Consider the following 26,659-nt stretch of genomic DNA (forward strand, 5'->3'; position numbering starts at 1 on the left):
CAGCCAAAAGCTGGGTGCGTGTGCTTTATCACTGATTGATGATAAACCTTTGCAAGCGGGGTCCTGCATTGCCCAGTTTCTTTCCAGGCACTCTGGGTCAACACCACTGAGCCTCCAGCCCCAAGAATGCAGCACATGAGATGAGTGGAAAATGCTGTCACGTCTCCAACACGCTCAAGTAGAAGTGACAGTAAAACAGCAGAGAATCAAGATCCTCATCTGTCCTCTTACAGGGGTTTTCTAGCAATGCTATTTATCATTCCCTGAGCTTTACCCCCGTCTCACCTATCACAGTCATAGGAAAAAACAAACAAACATCCAAGGCCTTTTGTGATTCCTTCATTTGTCCCGTGGGAAAGCTTTAAACTTAGCACCACGGCTTAATGCTCTCTCTTCATCCCTATTTTGGCCTGCCAAAGAGATGCTGTCAGGCTAATCCTGTTATGTTTATCCTTAGCATATTAACATGAAAGAGATGAGTGAAACACAAGGCAAAGCAGGGTCCCCTTGCCTGCGTGCAAGAACTTTATGGGACTGTGGGGGCTTGTCAGAGCAGCTGTTTTTTTTCTTCTTTGCTCTTAGCCCGATTGTATACACAGGTGCACTGCTGCATGGGCCAGCATAAGCTTTGAGGCCATAAGAAGTGTACTTTCTCGTGATACATTTCCAAAATGCTTTATAGATTATGTGCAAAAAGTCACCTGTCCACCAAGAGACTGCAGCCAATGCAGTGCAGCAATAAGCTCTCAGGCAGTCAGTTTTTCATCCATAATCTCATACCACCTCAGGATGTCCCTGTTATTTGCTTTTTGCTTATATTGGAGTTGCCAACAGTCACTCGAAGAGTGTGGCTTCTCCCAGGATCTCCATTCAGCAACAGGAGAAATTCTCACACTGTCTTGGTTTTGGCTGGAATCTCATTTATTGTCTTCATAGTAGCTGGTATGGTGCTGTGTGTTGGACTTCTTTCATGAAAATAGCAGTGATAGCACACCAATGTTTTAGTTATTACAAAGGAGTGGATACACAGAGTCAAGGGCTCTTCTGCTTCTTCGGTTGTGAGTGTCTAGGTCTTCCAATAGGAAATGTAAATACTGTCCAGGAAACCAACAAAACACCATTACACCATCCAGTATAAAACACACCCTAGTGCTTACTGCTGTCCAACCTCTGTGCCACTTTATCATAGGCAAAACAAAAGTTCACCCCTGTTCCTGCTAAAAAAAGTTACAGTGCACTACTTCCCGTGTTGTTTGTTTATAGCAAGGGAAATGAGTAATAATTTCTGTGGCCAGAGCTATGTATAGATACTTCTGTAAGACACTGACATGTTGAAATAAATATGGGGTACAAGGTCTAAGAGCTATGAAATTCCTAACTCTGGTGAACAGGATGCATGAGCGTTATTAAATATGTCTGGTTCTACAAGCATAGATACAAGGAGACAATGTGCTGTGTTTGAAAGCTCTACGCTGGCCTCAGACTCTGGGGAAGCATCTCCTTAATTCCCCCTGCCCTGCCTTCCCTGATCATCCAGACTCAGACTCTGGCTGTTTTAAAGAGAAAAAATAAGACAGCAGATGAATTGCTCCTGTGCTTCTCTGGAAACAAGGGTTTCTCATCCACTCACTCCTTGCTTATTACTTACAAGTCTCCTATACATATCACCACCAGGAACACACTTCTCAACCCTTCCTGAGCACTACATGCTGCAGCAGGCAACTAAATCAAGTGAGGCTGAATCTCTTGCAACTCCTGAAAAAAAATTCAACACAAACATTTGCAAGACAGTATTTCTTTATTGCCTGCACCCTGCTTGCCTGCTAAGAAAACATCCTTAAGACTGTACATTAAGAACAACCAACCAACCAAAAACAAACAAAAAACAAACACGTGGTAGTTCTTCCTGTTGCAGTATGACAGTGCTGAGGAAGGTAATTACCACATGCTGCATGGTACGTGTGTGCCAGGTATACTTTAGTCCTTTATCTTTCATGTGCTTTTTACACAGTGTGGGAGCTGCACATTCAAACCATGTTAGCAGATTAGATACCATACTTTTCTTCTGCTGCAGCTTCCAAAATCCTGCCCAGCATGCTGTTGCAGGTAAGTAAATTTTGGTGTTATTGATGTGCCCACTGAAGATGTCAATTCTTATTGCCAGTTCTTATTAACCTACAACTGGAGCACGATGCAAATGAATCGTTGACAGCAGCTCCTCCAACTCAGCTAGTGAATTTTAGTGACTTAGCAGGTGACAGTGTCTGTACTCCTCCATGGCCACATTGGTTAGAATGCACAAAATCCACATCTGCATTTGGACAGTCATCTGGTACAAGGCAGTCTAAAGTTTTGTGTTTTCCAAGAACAGAGATTTCACTTCACAAACATCCTTTCTTGCAAACATTAGCAGTTCCACTGGAAGCGCTGCTGGTGTTACCTAAGCTCAAAACCAGAAGCCCTAGTTTCTTCAGGACCTCTTCTAATGTACAGCTTCCTGGTCAGTTTGTGCAGTTAAATTCACCAGCTGTACAATAGCAAGAACCACAGTCAGCAGTAAGGACTGAGCAGACACTTAGTACTTTGGGCTATTGCTTTAAGTCAGGAACCTGGCTCTTCCGGAGAGAATCTTCCTCTTTCCCACTAGAAGTAAATGGCACTGGGAGGAACCATGGAAAGACTGTGTAATGCAGTAGGTGACTCAGATCACTTTTCCTGCACGGAATATTCCCAGAGAAATTTGTGCAGCAAACAGATATTTGGAGCCAGAGTAATTGCCTTATCCCATGAGAGGAAGGAGGTGATAAATACAGGCCTTGCCTATGCTGAGGGTTGGAGGACTGTTTCCTAGCTGCAGTATCACATATTGTGCCCAAGATTTCAAAGACACATAAAGAAATGGGCTCAAGGAGAAAGCCACAAAGCTTTAAAAACAACTGAGCTACAAAACAGAGGAAGAAAGGCTCTTCACACCCAGGCACAGTAGCAGCTACTCAGAGCCAAGGCAGCTGAGAGAGATGCTTGTGGGGCCAGTTCCTACCTCAGCCATCATTTCTTCTCATTCTGCTTTGCACCACTCCATGGTGGAAAACAAGCTCCTTCTTAACAGGAATAGGTGCAGCCCTTCTCTTGCTGAAGCCCTTCATAAGGAAATTGAGGTTAATGCACGAGGTCACAAGCAAAAATTTCACTATGTACCCGTTGCAGCTGAGGCAGCTGCCTCGTGCTTCCAGCCCAAGTACATTTCAAAGCACTGCTGTCAGGCCAGCGGGGTGGAATCTGGGCACATTTCAGTACTGCGGATATGTGCACTCCTAACTGCTGAAGACCTTTCAGGAAAGAATAAAAGAATGGGAGGAAGCAGGCAGCATTCAGCCTTAAAACAGGCTATACATGGCTCCCAATAGATACAGCACAGCTCCCACAACAGGTTATGGAACAGCAGCACGTACCAGCGCAGCAGTCGCCTGCGAGTCCCAGGGCAACTGCTCTGTGAACAGTACAAGGAGAGTAGCGAAGTTCGTTAGGGTAGCACAGTGAAGAAAGCCAGTGGGATGAATGGTTTTAGCAGTTCATGCTATATCCGCATATGGAAGCAGTTATCTACAGTGTTGGCCAGTCAAACCAGATTTCCAACTAAGTGCAGAGCCTGATTCAGATCTTAGAAGAACAGGCAAAGGCTTCCCTATCTACCACAGCAGGCTGTCAGCTGGGCTTTGCTGTTATAGAGCCAAGAAAATCCTGCTCTTAGTGAGAGAAAGATTCACTACCTAGAGTTAGCCGAAATTTAAAATCGTCTCTTTATTTCTTACACTAAAATAATCGATTTAACACCCTCTGTCCTCCCCTCTGCTGCAAGACAACCTTTTTGCCAGAAACTAAAGGAGCAAGACTTCATCATTTTACATGGAAATGATGCCTCTGGACAGAGGACCAAGTCTGTGCCATTTGCTAAGGCCTGCCAAATTCCCCCAAGAGATCAGAGGCCTCCTATAATCAGGGCTGGACATGCAGGTGGGAAAGGGAACAGTACAGATCATATGCACATTCTGCCCTGATTGAGTGCCTTGAAATTCCCAGATGGAGAAAAATTGCAGATTCCCTAAATCTCTGCAGACATGATACCATCAGATTCAACTTGCTGAGAAGGAATTCCAACGGTGCCGACCCTTGGCTCTTGCTGACACACTGATGTTCCTTATGTGCAGCACCCTTTCCTCCTGACATCTTCCAGCTGCAGGGCATTCTCCCTCTGCCTGTCTTCTTGTGCTGTCAGCAACCTGGAACAAGCAGCACAGATCAAGAACAAAACTGAACTACTCAACTCTTCCTGCAGTGGCATCTGACTGTGCCCTTTGCTCTCCCATCAGCCAGGGCTGTTTAGGATTGTAAAAAGCGACTGGGCTGTGTCTGGGAGCTGGACAAGATAAACCACACAGAAAATGAGCATGAATTTCCAAGGAAACAGAAAGGAACTGAACATGGACAAGAGGGGGCAGCATGGTGTAGTCAGAACACCGGATTGAACAAGTGGCATGTAACTTGTTTCCAAGCTCCTGCACTGATGGTAGAATCTCAGGCTGCTCACTTCACTTCTCTGGGCAGCGCCTGGCAGCAGCATGGTAACAAAACATGCTGAAAGCATGTGCTATGGGAGGCAAGATTTATCTACTTAAATCATCACAGTTAATAAACATTTAAGTCCTGCTGTGAGCTTAACAGAGGTGATACAGCAGGAGGGGAAGGGATAAAGGAAAACAAAAGGGTATTTTTCTTACAGGACTTCAAAGACTTAAAAAAAAAAATAAATATGCAAGTTCTTTTGAAAAAACTAAAGATCGCAATGCAAACTTCCTTCAGCTTTATAATGTGTTTTATCCTTCCTTGTCCTTAGTAATAAAAACACTACTTCCAAAACATCACATTCTGTATGGATGAACCACTCCCTAGAGATGCATGTAGATTTCATATTGAAAATGCCAACTTAGAATTTGGGATAGCACACCAAGTTAAATTTGGGATATCACACCAAGTTTTGTGATGAAATATTCAATTTAAACTCTTGATCTTTCAGCAGCCAGCTCTGCCAGAGGAAGATCTGCGTGTTGTGACATCCAGTCTATGCTTGGTACTTTAGCCACAGAAGACAGAAGGCCCCTGGAGTCAGTGGGGAAGAACCTATTGCTCCATGTCTTTTTACTGACACAGCAGAAAGTCAGCCTCCGACAGCACTTCTTCTTGCCCATTCCCTAGAAGTGCCCACCAGTAATCTACAGCTGGGGAAATACCCCAGATGACTGTTCCCATCACTAACCTGGCCATGTGCAGCATGGGCTCCATGATGTTGTAGCCAGTCATAGCGCTGCACTCATAGAAGACAGCCTTGTATTCCTGCCAAAGAACACAGCAAGCACCAATGTCAGCTGCCAACTCTCCCCCAGCATTCATCCACACCTCTGGGCACTGACCCACTTTACCACCAGAAACTCTGCTGGCAACACATGGGGCCAGCAATGTAGCTGCTACTGCTGTACCCACCTTGCCAGAACATGAGACACATTTTCAGCTACTGAAGGCCCAGACAGAATGTCCAGAAGGTAACAAATGGGAGGTGTTTAGGAAGAAACACCATCCCTTTGGGATAAGTGGACTGCCTTACCTTTATACTGCAAAGTCCAAAAGATGGGGAAAAGCTCTGAAACCCTGTTTGTCCCCTTCCACACAGGGCCCCCGGGGATGAGAGGATAAAGGTAGCAGCAGGCACACAAAGAGAGGCGGCAAGGGAGAAGGCAGAGCAGGTACCAGAGGAACATTAGTACGTGTTTGTATCAGGGTGAGGGCTGAGAGGGAAGGTACCATACTGGGACATGGCTTCAAGAAGAGCTCTCCACCAGCCCAGCTCACAGCTGGAGGAGCTGTAGAGCAAATGGAGCAGGAGAGCACAGTGGCACACCTTCGCCAGCCTTTCTCCCTCCACCTTGGGTACACTCCGAGTCTCTCTCCCTGTGGTATCCATTTTATTTCCAAGCAGAAAAACCACAGCTCCATCCTCAATGCCCTCCTGCAAAAGAAACAGAGCAAAACACCCTAGAGACTCAGCTGAGGGACGGAAATATCTTGGAGCAGGTCCTGCTCCAGATCACACAAAACAAGAGCACTACCACTGACTTCAGTGGCAGCAGAATTAGGGCTCCTGAAGGAGCTGCCAAAGAATGCCTTTTAAGCTCACTAAAGGACCGTTCCTTAAGCAGCCCTAGGGATTTGTGGAAGGAAACTTAAACCATGGGGATATATTTCAAGTGGTTGGTGTGTACAGCTGGGATGCTGAGAGAGGAAAGGCCGGGAAGAAGTTCTTCTCTGGGAAATAAGAAGACAAAAGAAAAGTCCAACAGTTTAATGGGACAAACTACATTTAAGACTAGACAGGACTTCTTCAGTTAAAACTTTTTTGGTGTGTATGTGATACTGTTCACCTGATGCACTATCCTAAACTCAACCATCGCTTTCTGAAAAGCACTGTAAGTGGCTAAGCAGCTTTCAATGCTGACATAGGGTCTCTGTACTGTCATCCCTAGGCAACTCCTGGAGCCCATTATCTTAGCTGAAACTCCCCCTATGTTCCACTAGAGCATCATCACAGTAAGACTGCAGAATAAGGTTCCAAATTTGACTGTTCTGGAGGAATTACAGTGCCAGAAGAGCTGAGGTTTCAAAGAAAGAAAAATTCTAAGATGAGGGAAATGAAGGATGAAAGATTATTGAAGTTACAGATTTGGGGGTGCTTTGTTTTTTGTGTGTATGCTCAGTTTAACCCTCCTGAAAGGAGCCTGATTTCCAGAGGCTAGTTTTGAAAAATCTTAACCTTCAATCTTTTAAAGTCTAGAGAAACAGACAAGCTTTTTTTCCTCGCCCAGCAGATCTGTGAAATTTACAGCACCAGAAACCTCTAACCTGTGCTTATTATTTCAATTTAGGATGTGTTTTTTGACACTCAACACGATCTCAAAGCAAAGCCATTCTTGACACTTTCCCTACAACTTTGAACCACCTGTACACAGCATATTTAAATGATACGGAGGTATTTTAGTCTCAGACACAAGCCACAGAAAAATGGTTTTTGTTTAGAATTTGGAAATAAAAAAAGGAGTGGGAAATTACTGTAATATTGACAGACAGACAACAAAGGAAAATGAACAAACAAACAAACATCAACTGTTGAAGTTACAGTAAAAAAAAAAAAAAAAAAAAGCAAGCTATTTCTAGTATCAGCTATCTCCAGTTTAAGCTGTTTCTAGAGTGTCATCTAGAAAATTCAAAAGGAGTCGGGATGCAATTGTGTGAAGTTCTGTACATGCTGCAGAACTGAGCTGAGATGCACCAGGGCCAAATATCTTCCCTGCAAACAGACTAAATAGATCAGATTTCCTCACCTGAGCATAGGTGCAATGACTGCTGTTTGGAGATGCTGCCAACACAACCAGCTACTTCCACATACCCTGTTTTGCCTTGTTCCACTACTTTCTGCTATAAAACTCCCTCCTCATTTAATGGGCTGCCATCATACCCTCAACAAACCCCTCTTCCATACACGCTACCACAGGCAGTACCGTAACATCTGCTTTGTGCATCCATCTTCACAAGGACCTCCTGAGGCCTCCAGGAACATTGCTCCCAGACAGACTGTTGCAGCGAGACCAGAGCAAGGCACAGGCAGCTCTGCCAGCAATAGAAAGCCGAAGCCCCACTCTCACCTGGACGCTGCTCATCCAGTTGCGCACTGCCATGAAGGAGCACTCGGCCGTAATGTCGTACATCACCAGAATCCCATCTGCCTTCCGGAAATACTGCTTGGTGATACTCCGGAACCTGAGCCCCAACAAAACCAAAGGCACTCTCAGAACCACGATGGTGTAATGACATGAAGCAGAACGTGATCATCTGGCTGCTAGTGCTCCCTGCAAGGCCTGGCAGCCCCTGTGCGTGAGATGCATCCCTTGGAGCTGGCGTACAGACTGATGACAATTCAGTTAAAACCTGAGCTTTTCAGAGTCCATCTGTGCAGCAGGCCAGGCAGCCATGAGTAAGGAGCGTTTCCAAACACATGGTGCTGAGAAAGCAGGACCTTTCTAAGTCAGAAGGAAAGAAGCACTGAATAGCCTGCTTAGGTGAGGTAGAAAAAGGTAACGTCTGTAAAAAAGGAAATGGATGGAAAAAAACATGAACTTTTTTCTACAGTCTGGAAGAATCTACAGATTAAGCTGTAGCATAGAATAAACTAGGTGCGTAATGTCTGCCCCAGCGCCGCTAAAACTGCAATTAAGATCTCAGCATCAATACAGTCCACTTCCAATTTTAAATCTATAAAGCAATTCTGTCATACATAAATTCAGATGCTAGAAATAATTTCCAGGTGAAACTCCCACCAGACATCTACACTGTCCCATGGGTTCCTGCTGGAACTACAGACTTGTCTTTTGGGAATAAATTCCAATTTAAAACAAACAAAAAAATGCTTAAAACCACTAAGCAGTCTGTCATAAGGCCATGTTGTCATATTGCCTGCAAACTGATGGAAATAAATACAGCATCAGTACCAAGATCTCACTAGACAGCTGTGAATTTCCACCCTGCATAGGCTAACAAGCTCTCCTATTAAGAGCCAAGAAAACCTGCAGCTAGTAGTGACCCTCCTGAACTCTTCAGCTGATTGCCTGAAGCCTGTGCTGTCTCACTACACACAGACGTGCCATTCTGGCAGCTACTCCAACTGAGAAAGCACAGACTGTATCCTTGGCAGTCAGGATGCACCTCTGGAAATACAGGACATGCCACATGCTCCAGAAAAGAATGTCAAATATAGCATGAGCCGGACTCAGGGGAATCACTAAGGAGTTCTCCCCTGCACAAGAAGATCCTCTATCTGATATAGGATATTCAGTTGTACACATCCAGTTAGAAGTAATTCAAATCTCTCTAGAAGTAAGAAAAGTTTTGGTTTCTTCCTACTCAGCATCAGCACTGAGCCAAGTTCTTTCTTCCAAGTACACAACTAAGACCTGCTACTATTTCAGAGGCATACTGTCCTTCTGCAGAGATAAATATAGTGAGTTTGGCCTCTAATGCAGCCTAGTCTCAAAGAAGTGTCTCATTTAATGTCATGAAAACTTCCTGATTGGCTACAGCACTAAAAACACAACAGAATAGTCTTTTGAAACAGAAATCATGATTTCTCCAGTATGAACTTGGAATTTGGAGGAGTTTGCTTTGCAATGCTACTTTGTGCATTTCCCAAAAGTCTGTATGATCTAGCTGACTGAGGCAGGCAGCATCCCTATTTTCTTGGCACAGTGCAGGATTTTAATATTCCCATGACTTCAGCTGCCTCCTCAAGGCTTGGTCCCATACCATATTTAGCATTAAATACCTTATACTTATTTTTACCAGGCTCTGTGGTTAACAACCTCCTAGCAAATGCCTCTGAACCTAAGCTTAAAGTACATTATAAATGAAGTATAAATTACATGAGGTTGTGGTGGGCATTTCATTTCTAGTAGTGCTGTAGATGAATATTAAATGTGTCCTCTGCTACTCTGAACTTCTCCAACAGTACTGACAACAATATCTCGTGATGGCCCATGTTTTTGAAACTGGAGAATTTCAAACGAGGAGCCATCACCAAAAATTACATGGCTCCTTTGCCAAGAATTATCACTTCCATGAGTCTATCAGCAGAAATATATCCAAGCGCATGCACTCCTTGCTCCATCCTTCTCTTTCTTACACTGAGCCTAGCAGCAGGAAATCCTCACATAATTGTTTACCTTTCTTGTCCAGCTGTATCCCACAGCTGTAAAGCAACTTGAATGTTGTCCACCATCAGACTCTTCACCTGGTAATCAATACCTGTCAGGGAGGTAACAAGAACAAGATCAACACTATTGCAGGGAAACTGCCAGATTGACTCAAAGCTGAAAGAGGCACCACCTTAACAGAACTGCAGGAGTTGGAAGGGACCTCAATAGATCATCAAGACCAAAACCTTCTGCTAAAGTAGGTACCCTACAATAGATCACACAGGTAGGCATCCAGACAGGTCTTGAATATTTCCATAGAAGGAGACTCCACAACTTCTCCGGGCAACCTGTTCCAGTGCTCTGTCACCCTTACTGTGAAGTTCTTCTGCGTATTTGCATGAAACTTCCTATGTTCAAGTTTTAGGCCATTACTCCTTGTCCTATTGCTATGCGCCACTGAGAAGAGCCTGGTCTCATCCCATCCCATCTTGTTTGTCTCCCATCTGATATTTATAGACATTTATCAGATCCCCCATCAGTCTTCTTTTCTCCAGGCTGAACAGACCGAGGTTACTCAGCCTTCCCTTGTAAGGGAGATGCTCCAGGCCCTTTATCACCTTTGTGACCCTCCACTGGACTCCTTCTAGGAAATCCTTGTATTTTTTGAACGGGGGAGTCCAGAACTGGACACAGTGCTCCAAATGTGGCCTCACCAGGGTCAAGTAGAAGGGGAGGATCACCTCCTCAACCTTCACTCAGGTTGTTAAGAGCTAGAAGATGTCTGGGCTAACGTGACAGGAAAGAAAACAAAAACAACCCCTTCCAGACCAAATTCCTCATCCTTCTCAGTCAGATTAGTTTGGAACCCTATTTCTTACCGATAGTTGCATTGAGATCAGCCAAGAACCTGTCATAGCAGAAGCGATGGATGAAGGAACTCTTACCAACACCAGAGTTCCCCACAAACACAACTTTGAAGATACGATCGGGGGAACAACTGGCAGGTTCCAGCACCTGGAGCTACAATGGAAGAGAGAGATGCAGTTTATAAAAGCCCAGGCACAGACTGTGGTTTGATTTAGGTATTAAATCACAAAAAATAAAAAATATAAAAGTGAAAAAAAAAAAACCCAACCATGAAATATACTACAAATCTATGGAGCTGCAGTTACATGGGAAAAGCCCCACTAGCAGGTGTTTGAGGCTGTACACTAGGTACTCAGACTCACCCTGCTTTCAGTACCAACTGGCTGTCCTCTGGGAGATAGTGGAGCATCATCCAACCCATCTGCATTTCTTCTACAGACAGCATCACTCTTCAAAGCCATCTTCAGCTTCTCAGCATCTGCTCCCACTGACCACTTCTCTTGGTCTCTGTTCTTCTCTCCAAAGTCCGTGCTGCCTCTTTCGCCTGTCTTCAGCCACATCCCGTTGCCTGAGAAGTATCTGCAGTTCTTCCTGTTGGGTTCTTCCACTGCCATATCCATAGGAAAGGTGACAGGAAGGTCCGCAGAGGCCAATTGTCTGTATTGAAGCCCACAGGCACCACAGTGGGATTTGGAAGCAGGGGAGAAGGAGGAGGGGGTTGCAAATTCCCAGAACACCCAGCATGATTCAGTTAGTGCATACGCAACACTTGCAGGAACGTTACCTCATGCACTTGCTCCCTGTGACTAAGGTATCAACAACACCTCTGGGAGAAAAAAGCTCCCTGGAGCTATGCTGTGCTCATGTGCTGGCATGTATTTCATTCATTTTTAACAGAAATTTCCCACCTTCTAGATTTTTCAACGATTCTTTTCAACCCACTTTTCCAGTACTGAAAAATGAGGCAAAGTATACAAAGGTGGCAACAGAAGAAAAAAAATATAAGATTTAAAAATATTATGCTAAAATAAATAACAAAGGTTTGCAGGTTAGTGAAAAAGGTTTTGGCTGCAGGAAGGAGTGTGAGGGCTGTCTGATTACCCTTAGGACGCCGCATGCAGCAAGTATGCATGTTACTGCCCTCTGCTGACGGTCCTGACTGCCACAGGTGTACAAACTGCAGCGAGCTCAGGGCGCTCGAGCAGACCACACAAACAAGGCTGCCGTACACAGTAAGTGGAGGAACGGACTTCAAAAGACAGCTAGAATAGCAAATTCAACTGCAATCATTGCTAAGGAGCAAGGAATTGTCTTTTCTCTGCCTTGGCTTTCTGTGGTTAAAGAAGAGAGTGAGAAGACTCACACCTCAAAAGGTTTTATCCATCAGAGACCTCCAATGCTTTTGCTGGCCACCAGATTCCATTTGGAAGGAGAGAGCAAAGGCTTACTGCAGTTCGTCTGCACAGAGGCAGCACATCCCACCTCTCTATGCAAATTTTTCCCCTTGCTACAGAGCAGGAATCAAGGCAACAACTCTCGCACCAAGGCTGCAAGATTCACCTGCTGCCAAGACTGCACTTTTTTTCTGTTAGATGGTGCTCACATCCCTGGCCATCCTCCCTGCCCCTGCCCCACATGCCAGGCCAGAGCTGGCCAGCTGGGACCTCTCCCTGTGCAGCACAGACAGACACATCCTCCTGGGCTCAGGCTCTGGGGATCAGTCCCCATCTCCCAGGGCCAGCAGAATTAGCTGCAACAAGGGGCTGAAGCTCAAAAGCCTCTTTGGGGAAGAGAACAAAAAAAAGGGGGATACAAATACAAAGACTTTCTGAAGTGATCCCAGCTCTAATGCAACTTATTCATGTGACTCAAACTACGTGGTATGACAGCACTGAGACCGAGAGAGAATCAACAAATACTCTCCTGCCAGACTTCTCTTATTACTAAGCCATTCTATTTGGTTTGTGCCAACAGCCACTAACAGCATCTTTGCAACAGATAGCTTGGTCAGTAGCTGGCCTCTCTGAGGAACAGGCTTTTGGCCAATACAGGCATGCATGGCACATAGTTCACAAGGGCCAATGCTTAATGCCAGCACGGCTGAGGCAAGCATGCATAGGTGGCTGCTGAAAACACCACACTGTCTGCACATAGACTGGCAAAAAAAAAAAAGGCATAGACCACACAGACAAGGCTGTCTGTCCCAGCTGGCCAGAAGGCCTGGTGTGTCAGGTGAGCATTTGCAGAGGTATGGAGGCAGATGGGCAGGACAGAGACACCTGGAGCTGGGTTTTCTCCTCGGGGCTTTCAGCTGCTGGAGAGAACACCAGCCTTGTGCAAGTCCTGCCCTCTCCCATGCCCCAGGGACAAAAGGTCTGGCATGAGGCACCAACAGACAAGGTTTCTGCCTGAGGAGGAACAGCACATTCAGGAGATGATCCAGGCATTTTAACAGAACTGCCTGGCTCAGAGGCAGCCTGCTTGCCTCCTTTCCCACAGACATTTCTAGATGAGGGCCAGCACCACAGGAAAGCTCACCAAAAGCAGTATCCTTAGTTTCATGCTGAGCCCACACCACCTCGTGCCAAGTCGAGCTTTATCTCCCCCATGTTCCCACAGACAGACAGATAGCACTGAGGCGTGGAACCAGACAAGGGACACAGTTTGACTGACAGTTTTCCAGCGGGCACAGAATGACACCACGGACACAACACAGATGCCCATCTGACCGTTTGACCGGCTTGTCGTCCAGCAGGTAACTGCCTAGCACTGACCCTTTCTTCAAGAGGGGCTTTTTGCTCTGAGGTGCCTGGAAGTTGAAAAGAGAAGGGTTGAAGAATGTCAATACAGCCCAGGAATCTGGCCAGCCCCAGTTCAACTTGCATTGAGAGCACAGGGCTGGAGCCCCACAAGCAAGGCTCAAACAGAGGCAAGCACAGGATTTGCTCTTCTCAGTTCAGCTCATTTAGCTGATGCAAGAAAGCACCGCTGACACTCCTTTCCCCTTTGCAACAAAGCCCTTTAATAATGCTGGTGACCCAAACTGTAGCCCTCCTCTGTCAGCCACAGCTTTTATTTCTATAGCTTGTTTGCTACTGAGATTCACAGCTGATACTCTTTCCCCACTCGTTTTTTATTATGATGATGTTATGTGAGACAGAGTGAATCTCTCCTCTACGGGTACTCACCCATAGCTGCACATACACCAAAGGGAAGAAAGGAGACTGTTCTGCAACAGGCAATGTACAGGCTCTGCTTTATACGTACATCCTCTCCATGCCTTCCTCCTACTTACCTCCCACACTTCTTCCAGCCAGCGCTTACCAGCTTCCCAGAGAAGCATAAGGAGCAACAACTCCCTCACAACACTGCTCCTCTAAATACAGCAGCTTTGTCTCAAAGACAACCAATTTTCTGAGACCATACAGAAAAGCCTGTGGCAGAGTGGCAGCTGACCCACTAGCTCTCCTAAATCCATGCCAAAGCCTAGTCCCCTCTCTCACATACAAGCTGGTTAACTGTTCCTGCCTTTCAAAAAATACAAAGTAAGAGACAGTGTGGCAAGGTGCCCACTATCCAGCACTGGGAGAAGGGAGATGTACTCACTCTGGGAGTCCAAACATTTCTGACATGTCCACACAAGTTATTTCTAGGAGTAAAGGTGGGGAAAAATGAGGAGTCCAGCCTTCCAGGCCTGCCTCCAACAGCAGTTCTGAACCTACCAAACAGCTTCAGGCAGCTCCTGACAGGTCTGCCTTCATGCTGCCCACAGCCCAGGGGAGGAGTATGAAGATTATTTCTTAAATAACCTCAGTTTCCTTTCAAAAGACAGAAAATTAAGAAGATGCTCTGTGGGTCAGAACCCCCACAACAGCTTTACACAATGCAATCCACCAAGAAGAGATACTCTGGATTCCACAGTAGGCCTCAATCAACTGGGAGTGGGAGCTTAAAGGAAAAAAAAAAATGTTACATATTAAGCTGGTAAAGCTTCAGCTACAGAAGAAATCTAGCTCACAGAGCCCTTGTCCAGCAATTTCATTTCTAGAATAAGGGAAAAGGAATCAATTTAAAACCAGCTGGAAAAGCCACACACCTCAAGCATCATACAGACAACAAGCAAGTGACCTGGCCGGATGCACACGGTGCTGCCCAGGGCTGAGATGTTGTAGGAGGCTCACAACTGTGGACCACAAATCTTCCAAAACAAAAGAACCCCAACTCCATAGTGACCTTTGGTCAGCATCAGTATCAGGACTATGTATGGACCAGCCAACCAATGGTTCTCTAGCAGAGATGGGAGAGAAAGCTTTCAGGGTTTGTTCTGAGACCAGCAGGTTCCCTCAAAAGGCACTCTAGACCCACAGAAACAAGGAAACATGTTACAGCCCACTGGATGTTCAGCAGAGTCGCAACCTTCAGGCCACCTATGGGGCAAAGGGACTCCCAGGCAATCTGCTACTGTGTCACCTACTGAGAGAGGAAGCAGCCTGCAGGGTACATACCTGGGAATAAAGGAGAAACAACGGGGTGCATTTTGCCATTGGTTCTGCCACGCTTTATTGGCCTGCCAGGTTTATGGAACGTTTGACTTTTCATAGCGATGGTATAGGGACAGACATAACGTTGCAGCTGTACAACACATAATGACAGGGATTCCACAGCAAGAACAGCATGTATGCAAGCATTTTGGATGGGACGGAAAATACAAGCATCTTCTGGTTTATCGGTGAAATACAAATACATGTTCAGCGTAATCAAAGTTCCCAAACACTCTTCACAATGAGCAGACATGAAATTTGCTCATCCAAGGCAAGACCTCTATCAAATTGCAGCACACGAGGATAACTCCATAGCCAGATGGGTGCAAAATGGAACACCCCAAAGCAGTTTGCACGCAAGCGGAAATAGCCACATGTTGCTATGTGTGACTGAGCCACCAGGGCAAAGGTGTGCCCCATGCCACGAGGCCAGGTCTGCCCACCTAGGCAAGGCCAGAAGCTCTTACGAAGAGCAAGGCTCAATAGCTATGCACTGAGAAGTGCAAAGGAGCAGCAGCTGGCTTGCTGTCAGCCACATGCAACCCAACTCGTCCTTCCAACCATTTCAGTCTTTGCTATGAAAGAACCACTGTTTGTCACAACTTCATTTCACAGAAATAACACAACCCTTCCCAACATGAATGGAGGATACTAAGGCCTTAGGTTTCCTTTTAGCTTGTGAAAGCACTGATACTGTCTGCCAGACATCACGTTACCCATTAGGGATACACAGCAGAAGGCTGGACTCTCCTCTTTGCTGCTGTAGGAAGGATTGCTATTTCCTCTCCCTCTAACGGCAGGACAGTATGAACAGCAGATCTTCTGCAGGTACGTAGCTTTCCTAAAGACTGAAATAAGAACAGCCAGCGAGGTGCCCTAGCTGACAAAAGAAAAAAATCTTATTCCAGTGCAGGCCTTGTCTGCCCAACATTATGCTGTCAGATCAGCAAGGTGGTAGCAGGAGCTCAACCTGCTGCTTGATCCCTAGTGCCAGCACAGGAAAGAGAAAGGAGAAAGTGGCTCCTCTATACTACGGCTCTCTGCAAGGCCCTCTCGTAGGTCCACCTGCAGCAGACGTTTCAGAGCAGCCATGAGTGGGTTCTAGTGGGGAAAAGGAGAAGAGAGGAGAAGCAGACTAAATTTGCACACAGAGGCACATACCTGAAACATGGTCTCCACGGGACACCCACCCACCCAAAAGGAACCCAAATGCTGAATGATGCACATGGAAAGAGGAGAATGCACTGTTTTCTTTGCCTGCTTCCAGTGGGCTCTGTTAGAGAGTGACTGCGTTTATACTTTTCCAAGAGGGAGCTCCAGCACATGTGCATGCACAAACACACACATACAGCAGCTTCAAAAAAGAAAAAAAAAATCATCTTTCTGTTTTCAGAAACACAGCCACACAAGTGCATGCACACATACCTCATCTTTATCCATAACACTTATAGAAGCTATTTCCTACAGCCACTTCTCTGCTTGAAGATGAATTCCAGCCTCTCTCCAGTAGCTTCTCCTCTGTAGGGTACTTTGTCTCCTTTTTGGGCACCTTCCCTGCACTTGCTTTTGTATTCCCTTATAAACCAGCTATAGAAGGTCTGTCCCAGCCTACTGCTGCCTGTCATCACTGCAGGACAGCTAATTCCAGATCTGCAAGGAGAGCATGGTGGCAGAGCCAGTAAAGGCACGTGGTAGCAGGGATGGGTCCAAGACAGGTACAGAGCAGCTTTAACAGTGACTTTTGTGAACAAAAAGACTTTTTCATGAAAAAGTAATAAGAACTGAAAAAAAAGACCACATCTTTTTTTCTCAAAAACATCATATCTGTACTTGCCTTGGAAGCTAGGAAAGGCCAAAAATGGTACTGACTGTCCTGGATGCTCCCCAAGGGCCCTTATTGCACAGGGGTCCACTGCTTTCCCCTAGCCCTCTGAACCATGCCTCGCTGCTGCACCCTCCCTGCAGGAATGAGGAGCTGCCCCCAAGGAATACCTGAAAACATCTTCTACAAGCTCAAGGGGTCAGAGAAACTCTCAAACTCTCCCATGTCCCACCACCCCAACTCAGCTGACAGCACATCCGGGAATTCATCTTCCTCACCAGCCAGCTGTCAGGACTTGTGCTGCTTTGCTTCCTGCCTTGCAGGTGCCCAGTACTGGCTAAAGAGCACAAGCCCAGCGCGTGCAGCAGGCAGCACCCACTACAGCCCTGCACACAGCTGCATTGCAGTCCCAAACTAACACGCCTTGGGTTACAGCCAGGCAGCTGGCAAGAACAACCAGCAGAGCTTGTCTCTGGCACGGGCAGAGCGGTGCCACAAAGTCTGTTTTAAGCACCACACCAGGCCTTGTGAGGTCAGGTCATTGTCCCCCGTGGATGTGAGATGCCCCCAAGTGGTGACAGCAACAGCAGCAGATGAAAGGAGGGTGGTTGGGAATTAGGATTTTCTTTCTTAGACTAACCGGCTTCTTGGCTTCAAAAGTGTCACGCTCATCTCGAAGCTTCTTGTTCATCTCTCTGCTCCAAAAAAAACAAAGGAGAGAGAAAACAAAGCCCTCATTGAAAATGGGATAAAAGACCAACGTTTGAAAGCTAGATGGAAAGGCAGCTAGGGGCACAAATGAAGATACTCGGTAATGTTGGTTATGTTGAGATTTCCATGTATCCCAGTTCAGTTAACAGGCAGCAGGGAAGACTAAATTCCTCCCCTGGAGGAATTATTCAGTAACACAGTACAGCCTGTACCCTGCTGGAGCTGACCAAATTGCACAAGTCTATCTGGGCCTAGAAAAATAAGCAGTGTGTGAGTGCTGCTTGAATGCACTCCCACAGCACTGACACCACAGCACTGCCAATGAAGCAGGGAACGAGCTTCACTAGAAAGGCCAACTCTCCACTTCTACCCCCAAACTGACCATTGACCACGTTGGCCATTCAGATGGCTTCCAGCAAGAAGCAGGATCTGGTCCAAGTCTGTCCCTTCTGTGCCCAAGGGTTTGACATCAGCCCCAGGCCTGTTCCTACCTGAGGAGCTCCAGCTGCCGAAGGAGGCTTTGTTTCTCTTTCTGCATGTTTTTGGAGACTCTGAACACATCCCTAGGTGAAGAGGGAACAAATCAATGGGAGACAAAATGCAAAGATCCCTTTCTCAGGAACACCCGCAATATTCACAAAGCTGAAGGTCTTCCAGGAGGACTCAGAGGAAGGAGCATTGCCATGGGAGCTGGGATGCCTGAGTTTTACCCCAGCTCTCCAGCTCTCCTCTGGCATGAGGGCAGACAATCCACTTTCCACTTTCACATGTCTGTTTCCTCAACTGCTAGAGATGGGAAGGATGCTCTCTGTCATCTGGAACTGAAACATCCCCTCATTGCAGCAATGTATTACTAGATTAAGCTCATAAACAGGAACACATGTGATTAGCATAGAATTTGTAGGAACTTTACAGAGGCAATGATGAACTGGAAATTAGAAGGAGGACAACTCTCAGCTGAGGAACATCTGCAATTTTTACAGTAATTTTAAAGCCAACTGTCAATGAACATACTCATTTCTCACTACAGGCAGGTGAGAACTAGCAGTAACACTGCCTGTTCATACCAACACCACCACTGCAGTGTTACTTCTCTTCCTCAAGAGGAGACGGGCAGTTGTCTGATAAGACCACAGCTTCTAATTAAAGAATCTTATTCTTTAACTACTTGCACACCTGTCCTTCTCTGCCTGGGTCCCTGCTCTGACAGCCCACGCAGCTGCTTCCCTTTCCATTCCCACCTGTCCTTCTGCTCTTGCTCATTCTGGGCCTCTTTCTGCAGCTTCTGCAGTTGTCCCTTGACAGCCTCTAGCTCCCATTTGCTTTTCTCCAGCTCCTCCAGTAGGTTTTCATTCAGGTGCCGGAGCTTTTCATTCTGCACACGGGTCTCCAGCTGCTCTGAGTTCAGAGACTGCAGCTGATGTTCCAGCTGCAAAGGGAGAGGAGGAGTTAAATAGAAAGGGTTCTGAGCTACAATCATGTATAAAAACAGGCTGAAAGAAGGGAGGAAAACACAGCTTAGGTCCACAAGACCACCAAAGGTATCAAGAAGGTGAACTGGAAGCAATTATTTCTCATCAGCGCTAACACCAAGGAACAAGCAGTGCTGTTAGGCTGAGGAAGTGCTTCAGGCAGAGTAGAAATCTGAGTGCAAACGAAGGTCATAGGAGGACGGGAAAAATTTGGGTGGAAGCAGGGCTATGTCTGTTGGGAGTTATTAAGCACAGATGTTAAAATGCATCCTCGGGTTTAGGGTCTTCCTGAGCCCATGGCAGCTGAAAAAGGGATGCATCAAGGTGTTGGGGTATGTCACACTACTCATACACAGAGAATTAAGTGACCTGGTGATTTTCACTCGTGTTGAAGATAGAGATTCGGGCTAGAGGGGTTGTTTAAATGCTGCTGGGGCACAGCTTCCCACAAGACACCAGCACGAATAACAGGCCTAACTTCAAAAGTTTGAAGTCTGCTCCTTGTACTAGTGATCATTTGCAACGTGATCATTTGCAAATGTCTGGCATAGGCTGGGAAAGAGACAAAGACAGACGCATCAGTCAAATTCACTTGTCTCAGTCAAGTAGGGCGTCACTGGAAGGATCACACTGATATTTCAGTATCCAGTCAACCACATTTGCTAACCAAGGCCCTCTGCTGAATCTGGTGCTACAAAGAAATGGGAGTACACACAATCCAAACTCATTTTCCGCAGTCACTTGAACCGAATGTACTGTTTGTTCCCAGAAGTTCCGCATATACAAGCGTGCTTAGCTCTTCAAATACCCTGTGTGACAACTTCTGAAGTGCACAGAGAGAAGGTTAGGTAAGGGCACAGGGAGAAGAGATCTCACCAAGGGACAGGTACCCATGTGAAAGCCAAGCATGCTTTAAGCACACCTTTTCTGCTCCTTCAAGTAGACTCTCAAAGGGAAAGTAAAAGAAACACGCTGTGACACAAGGTGAAGTGCTTTTCTCTTTCCTGCCCTGCTCTCTGCAAAAACACGTGTACAAGTCATGAATAGAGCTCACCTTTCTCAGGTTCCTTGAAACATCAAAGCCCTACATTTCTTCCCACTGCAACTACAAGTACACGTCATGCTCAGCTTTGACTCGAGAGTTCCAGTCCTTTGGACATCATGGAAAATTTTAGCACAACCGCATATGTTGAGCAGACAAGTTCAGAGTAAGAAACAGTAACAGCAGCCCACAACCTCTGGATCTTTCAATAAGCCAGAGGATGGGATTTAAATAAAGCATGTGCCCCTCCCTGAGAATTCTCAAAATCACAAAGAACTCTGGTTTTATGTTGTCTGTACACTGATTCTGCAGAGTAGCACAATCACAATGTTGGACTTCCACCACAAGAGGGACCAAGCTGCCCGTGTAACTTGGTACAAGCCTCCAAGATGAAGACATCAGAAAAGCTCAGCTGAGTAAGAGTGTCCACACACTGCCCCGACCCACAGCAAGAAGAGATGCTAATTAGGAAGAGCATGCATAGATAGCCACTATGGTCTACACCCCCAGCATCGATAGTTCTTAGACTAAAGATGACGGAATCTGTATCCCTGACTTTTCTCCCTTTCAGTATGTTTATGAGCCTGCTGTCCATCAGTTTGTCCAATCTGTTTTTGAAGTGCTAATTCACAACCTTCAGTGGCAAAATTTCTATTATTTCTATTTAATAATCCACAGAAGTACAATCTTTGAGATCAGCCTCCTACTTGTCTTGTTGAGTGTCCTTCATCTGTGCTGTTGCAGGATTTGAGGAATAACAATTGCATGGGGACTTATCCACAACCATCCTCAATCTGTAAAGCTCTGGTATAACTTCCCTCAGTCTCCTCCATTCCAAAATTAGGGTTAGGCTTTCCTAGTTTCTCTTCCTAAAGCAAATGCACTATTCTCTTTATTATATCAGCAACCTGAACCTTTATTTCTCACACTGGAGTTAGAGGAGACCATAACTACAAACCAGTTAAGAAAATGACATTCCATTCCTCATGGCATCTGAAGTTTTATCAGCTTTTCCAGCTGCTGTACAATGAGCTGTTGAGTTCAGAGAACTTCTGTTTCATCTTCATCACAGCTAGCTTTCCAACTTGGATATCTCCAGTCACCAGAACCTTCCACATAACTCCCATGACTTCTTTCTGCAGCAGACACATTCCAGTTTTCCAGAGAAGAAGGGAAAGACATCCAAACTGGACTACCGTGTACAAATGCCCATGCCTGGGACTGACAAGCCAATGGAAAATTTCTGCTTTGATCTTTTTATTGATTGGTTAATCAATATGTCATTAGGTACTGAAATGCAAGCATGCAGTACATGCAGCTCAAAGCTTCAGGGAACTGTTCCCTCTGGATTATTTTGGAGCAGCCAGAAAAAACCTATTTGGTTCTTGCATATCTATACACAGCTTTCCTACACACCACAAAAGGCGCCAAATTCACAACTTCCAAATCTTTACCTCATTTTCCTTGTCAAATTAAGGTATTATACAAGAGAAACCAAAGCAGATGAGAAAAAGAGGGCCAAGACGTTCATAGGGAGACATTGCTGTTGCAGCCAAACTAACCCACTTCAACACCTTCAGAGATGGGCAAAATTAGGCTGGCTCATACTGTCAGCAGACGAAAGCCACCCCCATCCAGAAAAGGCCTTTATAGAAATACGGTAGAAGGCGGCACACTTTAGAAAGGCTTTGGGCTCTGTTACCTTCTTTTGACGATAGAGGATTTTCTCCAGCTCTTGCTCTTTGCTGCGCAGTTCCTTTTGGAGCAGGTTACTCCTGTTGTGTTTCAGTGCTTCCTGCAAAGATGGAGACACACAGCTATGCACGCCCAGCACAATTAAGAGCTGCTCCTTAACCGGATGAGCCACCCTCCCTGGCTCAGACCACAGAAAGTTTGACTTCGGCCAAAAGAGATGAGGTACCTGGCAGATTAGCCTCTCCCTTTCTGCTTTGATCTGTTGCTCCATTTCTTCATAAAGGCATCTGACTTCCCGGTCATGGTCCGTCTCCTTTCTACGAAAGAAAAGGTGCATACATATCACAAGAGAGAAAGAGAATGCAGAAAACAGGAGAGAAGAGTGCAAAGAGAGTCCTACTAAGAGCTGCGTGGCATTGCCAGAAAGTTACTTCACTTGGTTTTTTCACCAGATCAAATGTTATGGGTGTGTGCTGCTACAAAACAAACCTCTGGCAATCAGATCAAGATAAACAGTCATTTCATTGCAGCAAGAAAAATCTCAATGTCCTGTAACCCAGCCTCTCCCGACACTTGAGGCAGAATATAAAGCATATATATTGAGGCAGAATATAACACTTGTAATTTCATCCAAATATCAGCCATTTCCAGACAGTAAGTAGCAACGATGTTCTCCTTACCGCTTCAATGCCCGCTCCATAGACTCCTTTTCATGATTCACCTCCCTGATGTACGAGGAAACACGCAGCAGAAACTCCTCAAAATTGGCCAAGAGCTCCGGACGCTCCTTTCGTAGCCGGGCCCAAAGATCTCGAACCTCGCTAGGACTGGAGCAAGCATACAGGAGAGAAAGAAAGCAAATGAGTTTGTGTCATCTCCTGGATTGTTACTCTAATTCCAGCATGCATTCGGGGGAGGGCAGACTGCCCTTGTCCTGTCACCTCCTCCAGTACACCATACAGCAAAGAGGTTAAAATAAATTGCGAGGTTAAAACGGAGGAGGTCATCTGAAAGACCAAAAGTCACCTAGAAAGAAAATCTGGAACAATTATTTTCCAAGTATTCAGAAATAATACATTCGGTGTCTAAACCAAGATTAGAAGAAATGAACATTCAGGAAACTCCCACAGCCCAGGGATTTTGGCGCACATCACACAGGTGTCACTCTCACACCATGGCAGTACAAGTGGATGCTACTGCCGTTCTCTGGCTGTTCATCTAGCAAGGTTGGAAACTAAGTCACAAACTAAAGGAGCAAATTTTTCATGGTGTTACATTATGGATAATGCAACAGTCGAGATCAGATTCAGTAGCAAAACAGTGAAGATCAGATTCCTTCTCCCCCTCTCATTAGCTTCTGTTTCCTGTTAATTCTTTATAACAGCTGCCTCAGCACAAAGGCATGACAGCAACCTCTGAACTCATTGTATAGAACTGTCAAAATGAGGATAAGACTTAAACTTAAAGACCGGATGCTTCACAAATTGTTGTAAACAGCACAGGCTACTTAGCCAAAACAATCGTATGGCTTTCACAGTGTCACTCCTTCATTTGCAGCATTCAATTTTCCTTCCAAAGTTGTTCAGCATTAAAAGAAGCACGCAGGTGCTTTGCATCACAGTGCATGTGAGACAGCACAATCTGTTTCATGACAGATGCAGCTCTGCAAACAGCAAAGTCCTTGGCTCTCAGCTTCTGTCTCCAATCCTGACTGTTTCCAACCCCTGCTTGGAGCAGAGCTGCTCCCAGCAAACTGGTGCCAACTGCTGTACTATGAAGCCTGGAGAAAAGAAAAAAAAGAAAATACCACCACCAACAAAACCCCATTGCCACACAGACTGTTGGACCACCCCAGCTCCAACACATTTGCATCAGTAAGAAGCAACCACAGAAAATGCTTCACTTGGTAAGGCCCTAAAAAAATCTACAGGCTAGCAGCTGGATGACACTGAGTCTGTAAGTTCTACTGAGGCCACAAGTGAGGGTATTGATACCAAATTCCAAAGCTCTGGTGAGCATCTGCTCATTTCAGCTTCTTACTGTTTTCAAGATCAGCTCAGTCCCCCGCAATCCCTTGAGCACACATCTTTCAGGCAGAATCTTAGAGTTAAGATTTTCCAAACATATGTGAACGCTCACAGGCCCTCTTGGAACAGACAGAACACACATCCTCCTTACCTTGTCTAACCCTCACATGCTTCTTTTCATCTGTTGCATGCAGATGAGTTTCCACATCAATTGCTACATCTTACAGCTGTGGTATGAACTTAAAGTTTGGGAAACAATTTGTGAAAAGCATTGCACTGAAGGTAACTTATAACTGATGAGACAACCCAGACTTCATTACATTTGTTAACAACAAGCATACAAAAAAAAAAACCACCAAACCAACAGCAAAGAAAAAAACAACAAAACAAGGAAGAACTAAGCAGTACTTCAGGAGCAAGCAGCTCAGTTCACCTCCTGGATGCTTGCTGGTACTTTCAAGTTTTGGTACTGCAAGATCAAAACAAGGTAGAGGTAAGGCCACAAGACACCCCTACTTACTCTTCAAACACCTGGGCTGCTCCAAGCTGCTCCATCATGGAGCAGAATCGTTTCTCTTCATCGTCTGCTGGGTCCATGTCATCTGACCAACCTGACTCAAAGGTCTCCTCGTGACTGGAGCGATCTGTCCTTCCTGCCTCTTGACACAAGTCGATTCCTATTAACTTTCCTGAGGAAGGGAAGAAGGAGAAAAAAGTCAAACTGGACGTCACTGCTCTGTGAGAAGCTGCCTGCACTCTACTGTTGTACAATACAGCTCCTAGTCAGTAAAGAGCCTCAGTTCTGACGTGCTGAGTGATGTCAGCATCCAGTCTGCAATGCTGGGACTGAAACTGGCTTCCAGCCTGACAACAAGCTGTGATGGCTCTGCTCACATCTGTGCTAAAATGACATACCACTCCCAGCCTTGGATCCTCTGCATCTGAAACGTGGCATTTGGTCATTCCGCTCCTGTGGAGCCATGCTATGAGGATTCAGTTGCCAACGATGCCACAAACCCCCTCTAAGATTGCAAGCCAGGCACTGAACAGCTTCACGCCTCAGTTTCTCAGTTCACAAAAAAGTATCAGGGAGATCATTACCCTTCTCTTCCCTTCCAGGATGCTACACCTGCTCTGATTTACATGCTACAGGACAGACTGCCTCTTGCTGGGACTGTGGAGCGTCTGAACAAAACAAACTTATCCTCTGAACAGCCCTCCAGCCCCATCCCACAGATGTACCAGTTCCAGCTTCCCAAATTCTGTTTCATGCTGCAACAGTAACGCCATGAGAATTCCTGCTATGCAAGGCATGTGACGGATACTGTTGTTAGGAACAAATTCTTAAAAGAAACAAATCAAGGAATTCTGCCTAAAGCTCAGGCCCCATCCTGTACACTGAGGTCAGACCTTCACCAGCAGCCACCTTCCCATTGCAAAACGTGTATACCTCTGGAACCAAGCAGAAGTGACAACCCAGCCACAGGGCCAGCAACCAGAAATGTTCAGAGCTGCTCTAAGAGGAAAATATTCAAAATCTGTGTACCTCACGTCACTCAATTCTACTGTTTCTTGCCTCTAAATGTCTTCCTTTCCATTAACTACATGCAATACTGTAAAAAATGCTAAGGTTTTAATGCAAGCCTCTTTTTTCTTCCTGTCATCCTTTCATGCTCAGACAGTGTCCAACACAAGGCAGTTTACCTCACTGCTCCTCTTCCTCCCAGGTGATTACAATCCCCCTGCATCCTTGGCATCTGCTAGAAACCTGCCCACTCCAATTCAGCATAAAACATGAGATTTATCTCCATACTGGAAGTAATACGGATGGATGCAGAACAGCTTCATTTCAGCTCTTAAAATGTGTGCTATAAAAAACCTTCAGTGTGGTCAGGCAGGACTAACTCCAGCTTAAAACCTTGAGCAGTTAATTAAGGAAATGGGCTTAGATGGGGCACTTGGGATGTCTACTTTAAATACAGAGTCATTATCTCTTATAATCTGCCTCCTACAGCTCAGAAAATTGGGGTAGAGAACGATGCTAAGATTATTTTGACACTCTGGAAGGACGTTAGATTGCTTTAAATTGAACATTTAAAATTGCTGCTCTTTTTGTCAGTTGTGGAGAAGCCTCTTGTAACCTGTCAGGGGCCATGCAACGAGCCCTCTCAAGAAGCAGAGCTGACAGCAGCACAGTTCCCAGCTTGAGCTCCTTCTCTGCATCTCCCCCCCGTGCACTCTGACAAGACGACGTAGTATGTGCAATCTCCAGTAAGAGAGTTTGTCCTTCCTCTACCTCTGTACAGTCCTTACCTAGTCCCATGCTGAACTCCACAGGTGTCAGGTAGCCATTATTGTTCTGTTCCAAGCTGTCAAAAACAGTCTCCAGCTGCTCAAGGGTTAGGGGGAGCTCACTCTGAAGCCTCTGCAGACAAAAAAGAATGAATATGATGAAAGCATGACTCAAAATTTTTCCTGTGACTGCTGCCTCGGCTGTTTCCAGCTTTGGCTTATGGTGCTGTGCCCTTTCAGCACTGCCTCTTGGTTAGGATGAGACAGTATGACAGTACACTCTGTTTGAGCACACTGATAAGGTTTTCAGTTAACAAATGATTCAACCAGGAATGCAGAGAGAGAACTTCTGTCTGTCTGCTAGGACTGCATTGTTATTCCACTACAGTTAAGGAA

The 26,659-nt window shown here is 45.7% G+C and overlaps 1 protein-coding gene across 1 annotated transcript in view; it reads right to left on the minus strand.

Annotated features, from left to right (window-relative positions):
- Positions 1–1,779: 1,779 nt before the first annotated feature.
- CRACR2B (calcium release activated channel regulator 2B) overlaps positions 1,780–26,659 on the minus strand; it is a 35,559-nt gene continuing 10,679 nt past the window's right edge. The window contains exons 3-18 of the mRNA XM_042815085.1: positions 26,285–26,396; positions 24,492–24,660; positions 22,625–22,771; positions 22,171–22,261; positions 21,952–22,044; positions 18,977–19,164; positions 18,227–18,298; positions 17,665–17,719; positions 13,391–13,470; positions 11,024–11,318; positions 10,673–10,814; positions 9,822–9,903; positions 7,752–7,866; positions 5,954–6,061; positions 5,315–5,391; positions 1,780–4,280 (exon numbers count right to left, since the gene is read on the minus strand). Coding sequence (XP_042671019.1) covers positions 4,199–4,280; positions 5,315–5,391; positions 5,954–6,061; positions 7,752–7,866; positions 9,822–9,903; positions 10,673–10,814; positions 11,024–11,318; positions 13,391–13,470; positions 17,665–17,719; positions 18,227–18,298; positions 18,977–19,164; positions 21,952–22,044; positions 22,171–22,261; positions 22,625–22,771; positions 24,492–24,660; positions 26,285–26,396 — 1,908 coding nt within the window. The 3' untranslated portion in view covers positions 1,780–4,198. The remainder of the gene's footprint in view (positions 4,281–5,314; positions 5,392–5,953; positions 6,062–7,751; positions 7,867–9,821; positions 9,904–10,672; positions 10,815–11,023; positions 11,319–13,390; positions 13,471–17,664; positions 17,720–18,226; positions 18,299–18,976; positions 19,165–21,951; positions 22,045–22,170; positions 22,262–22,624; positions 22,772–24,491; positions 24,661–26,284; positions 26,397–26,659) is intronic.

Source organism: Centrocercus urophasianus, unplaced genomic scaffold, assembly GCF_019232065.1.
Source record: "Centrocercus urophasianus isolate 14NV4802_14NV808 unplaced genomic scaffold, USGS_Curo_1.0 seq_14, whole genome shotgun sequence".
Taxonomy (NCBI): domain Eukaryota; kingdom Metazoa; phylum Chordata; class Aves; order Galliformes; family Phasianidae; genus Centrocercus; species Centrocercus urophasianus.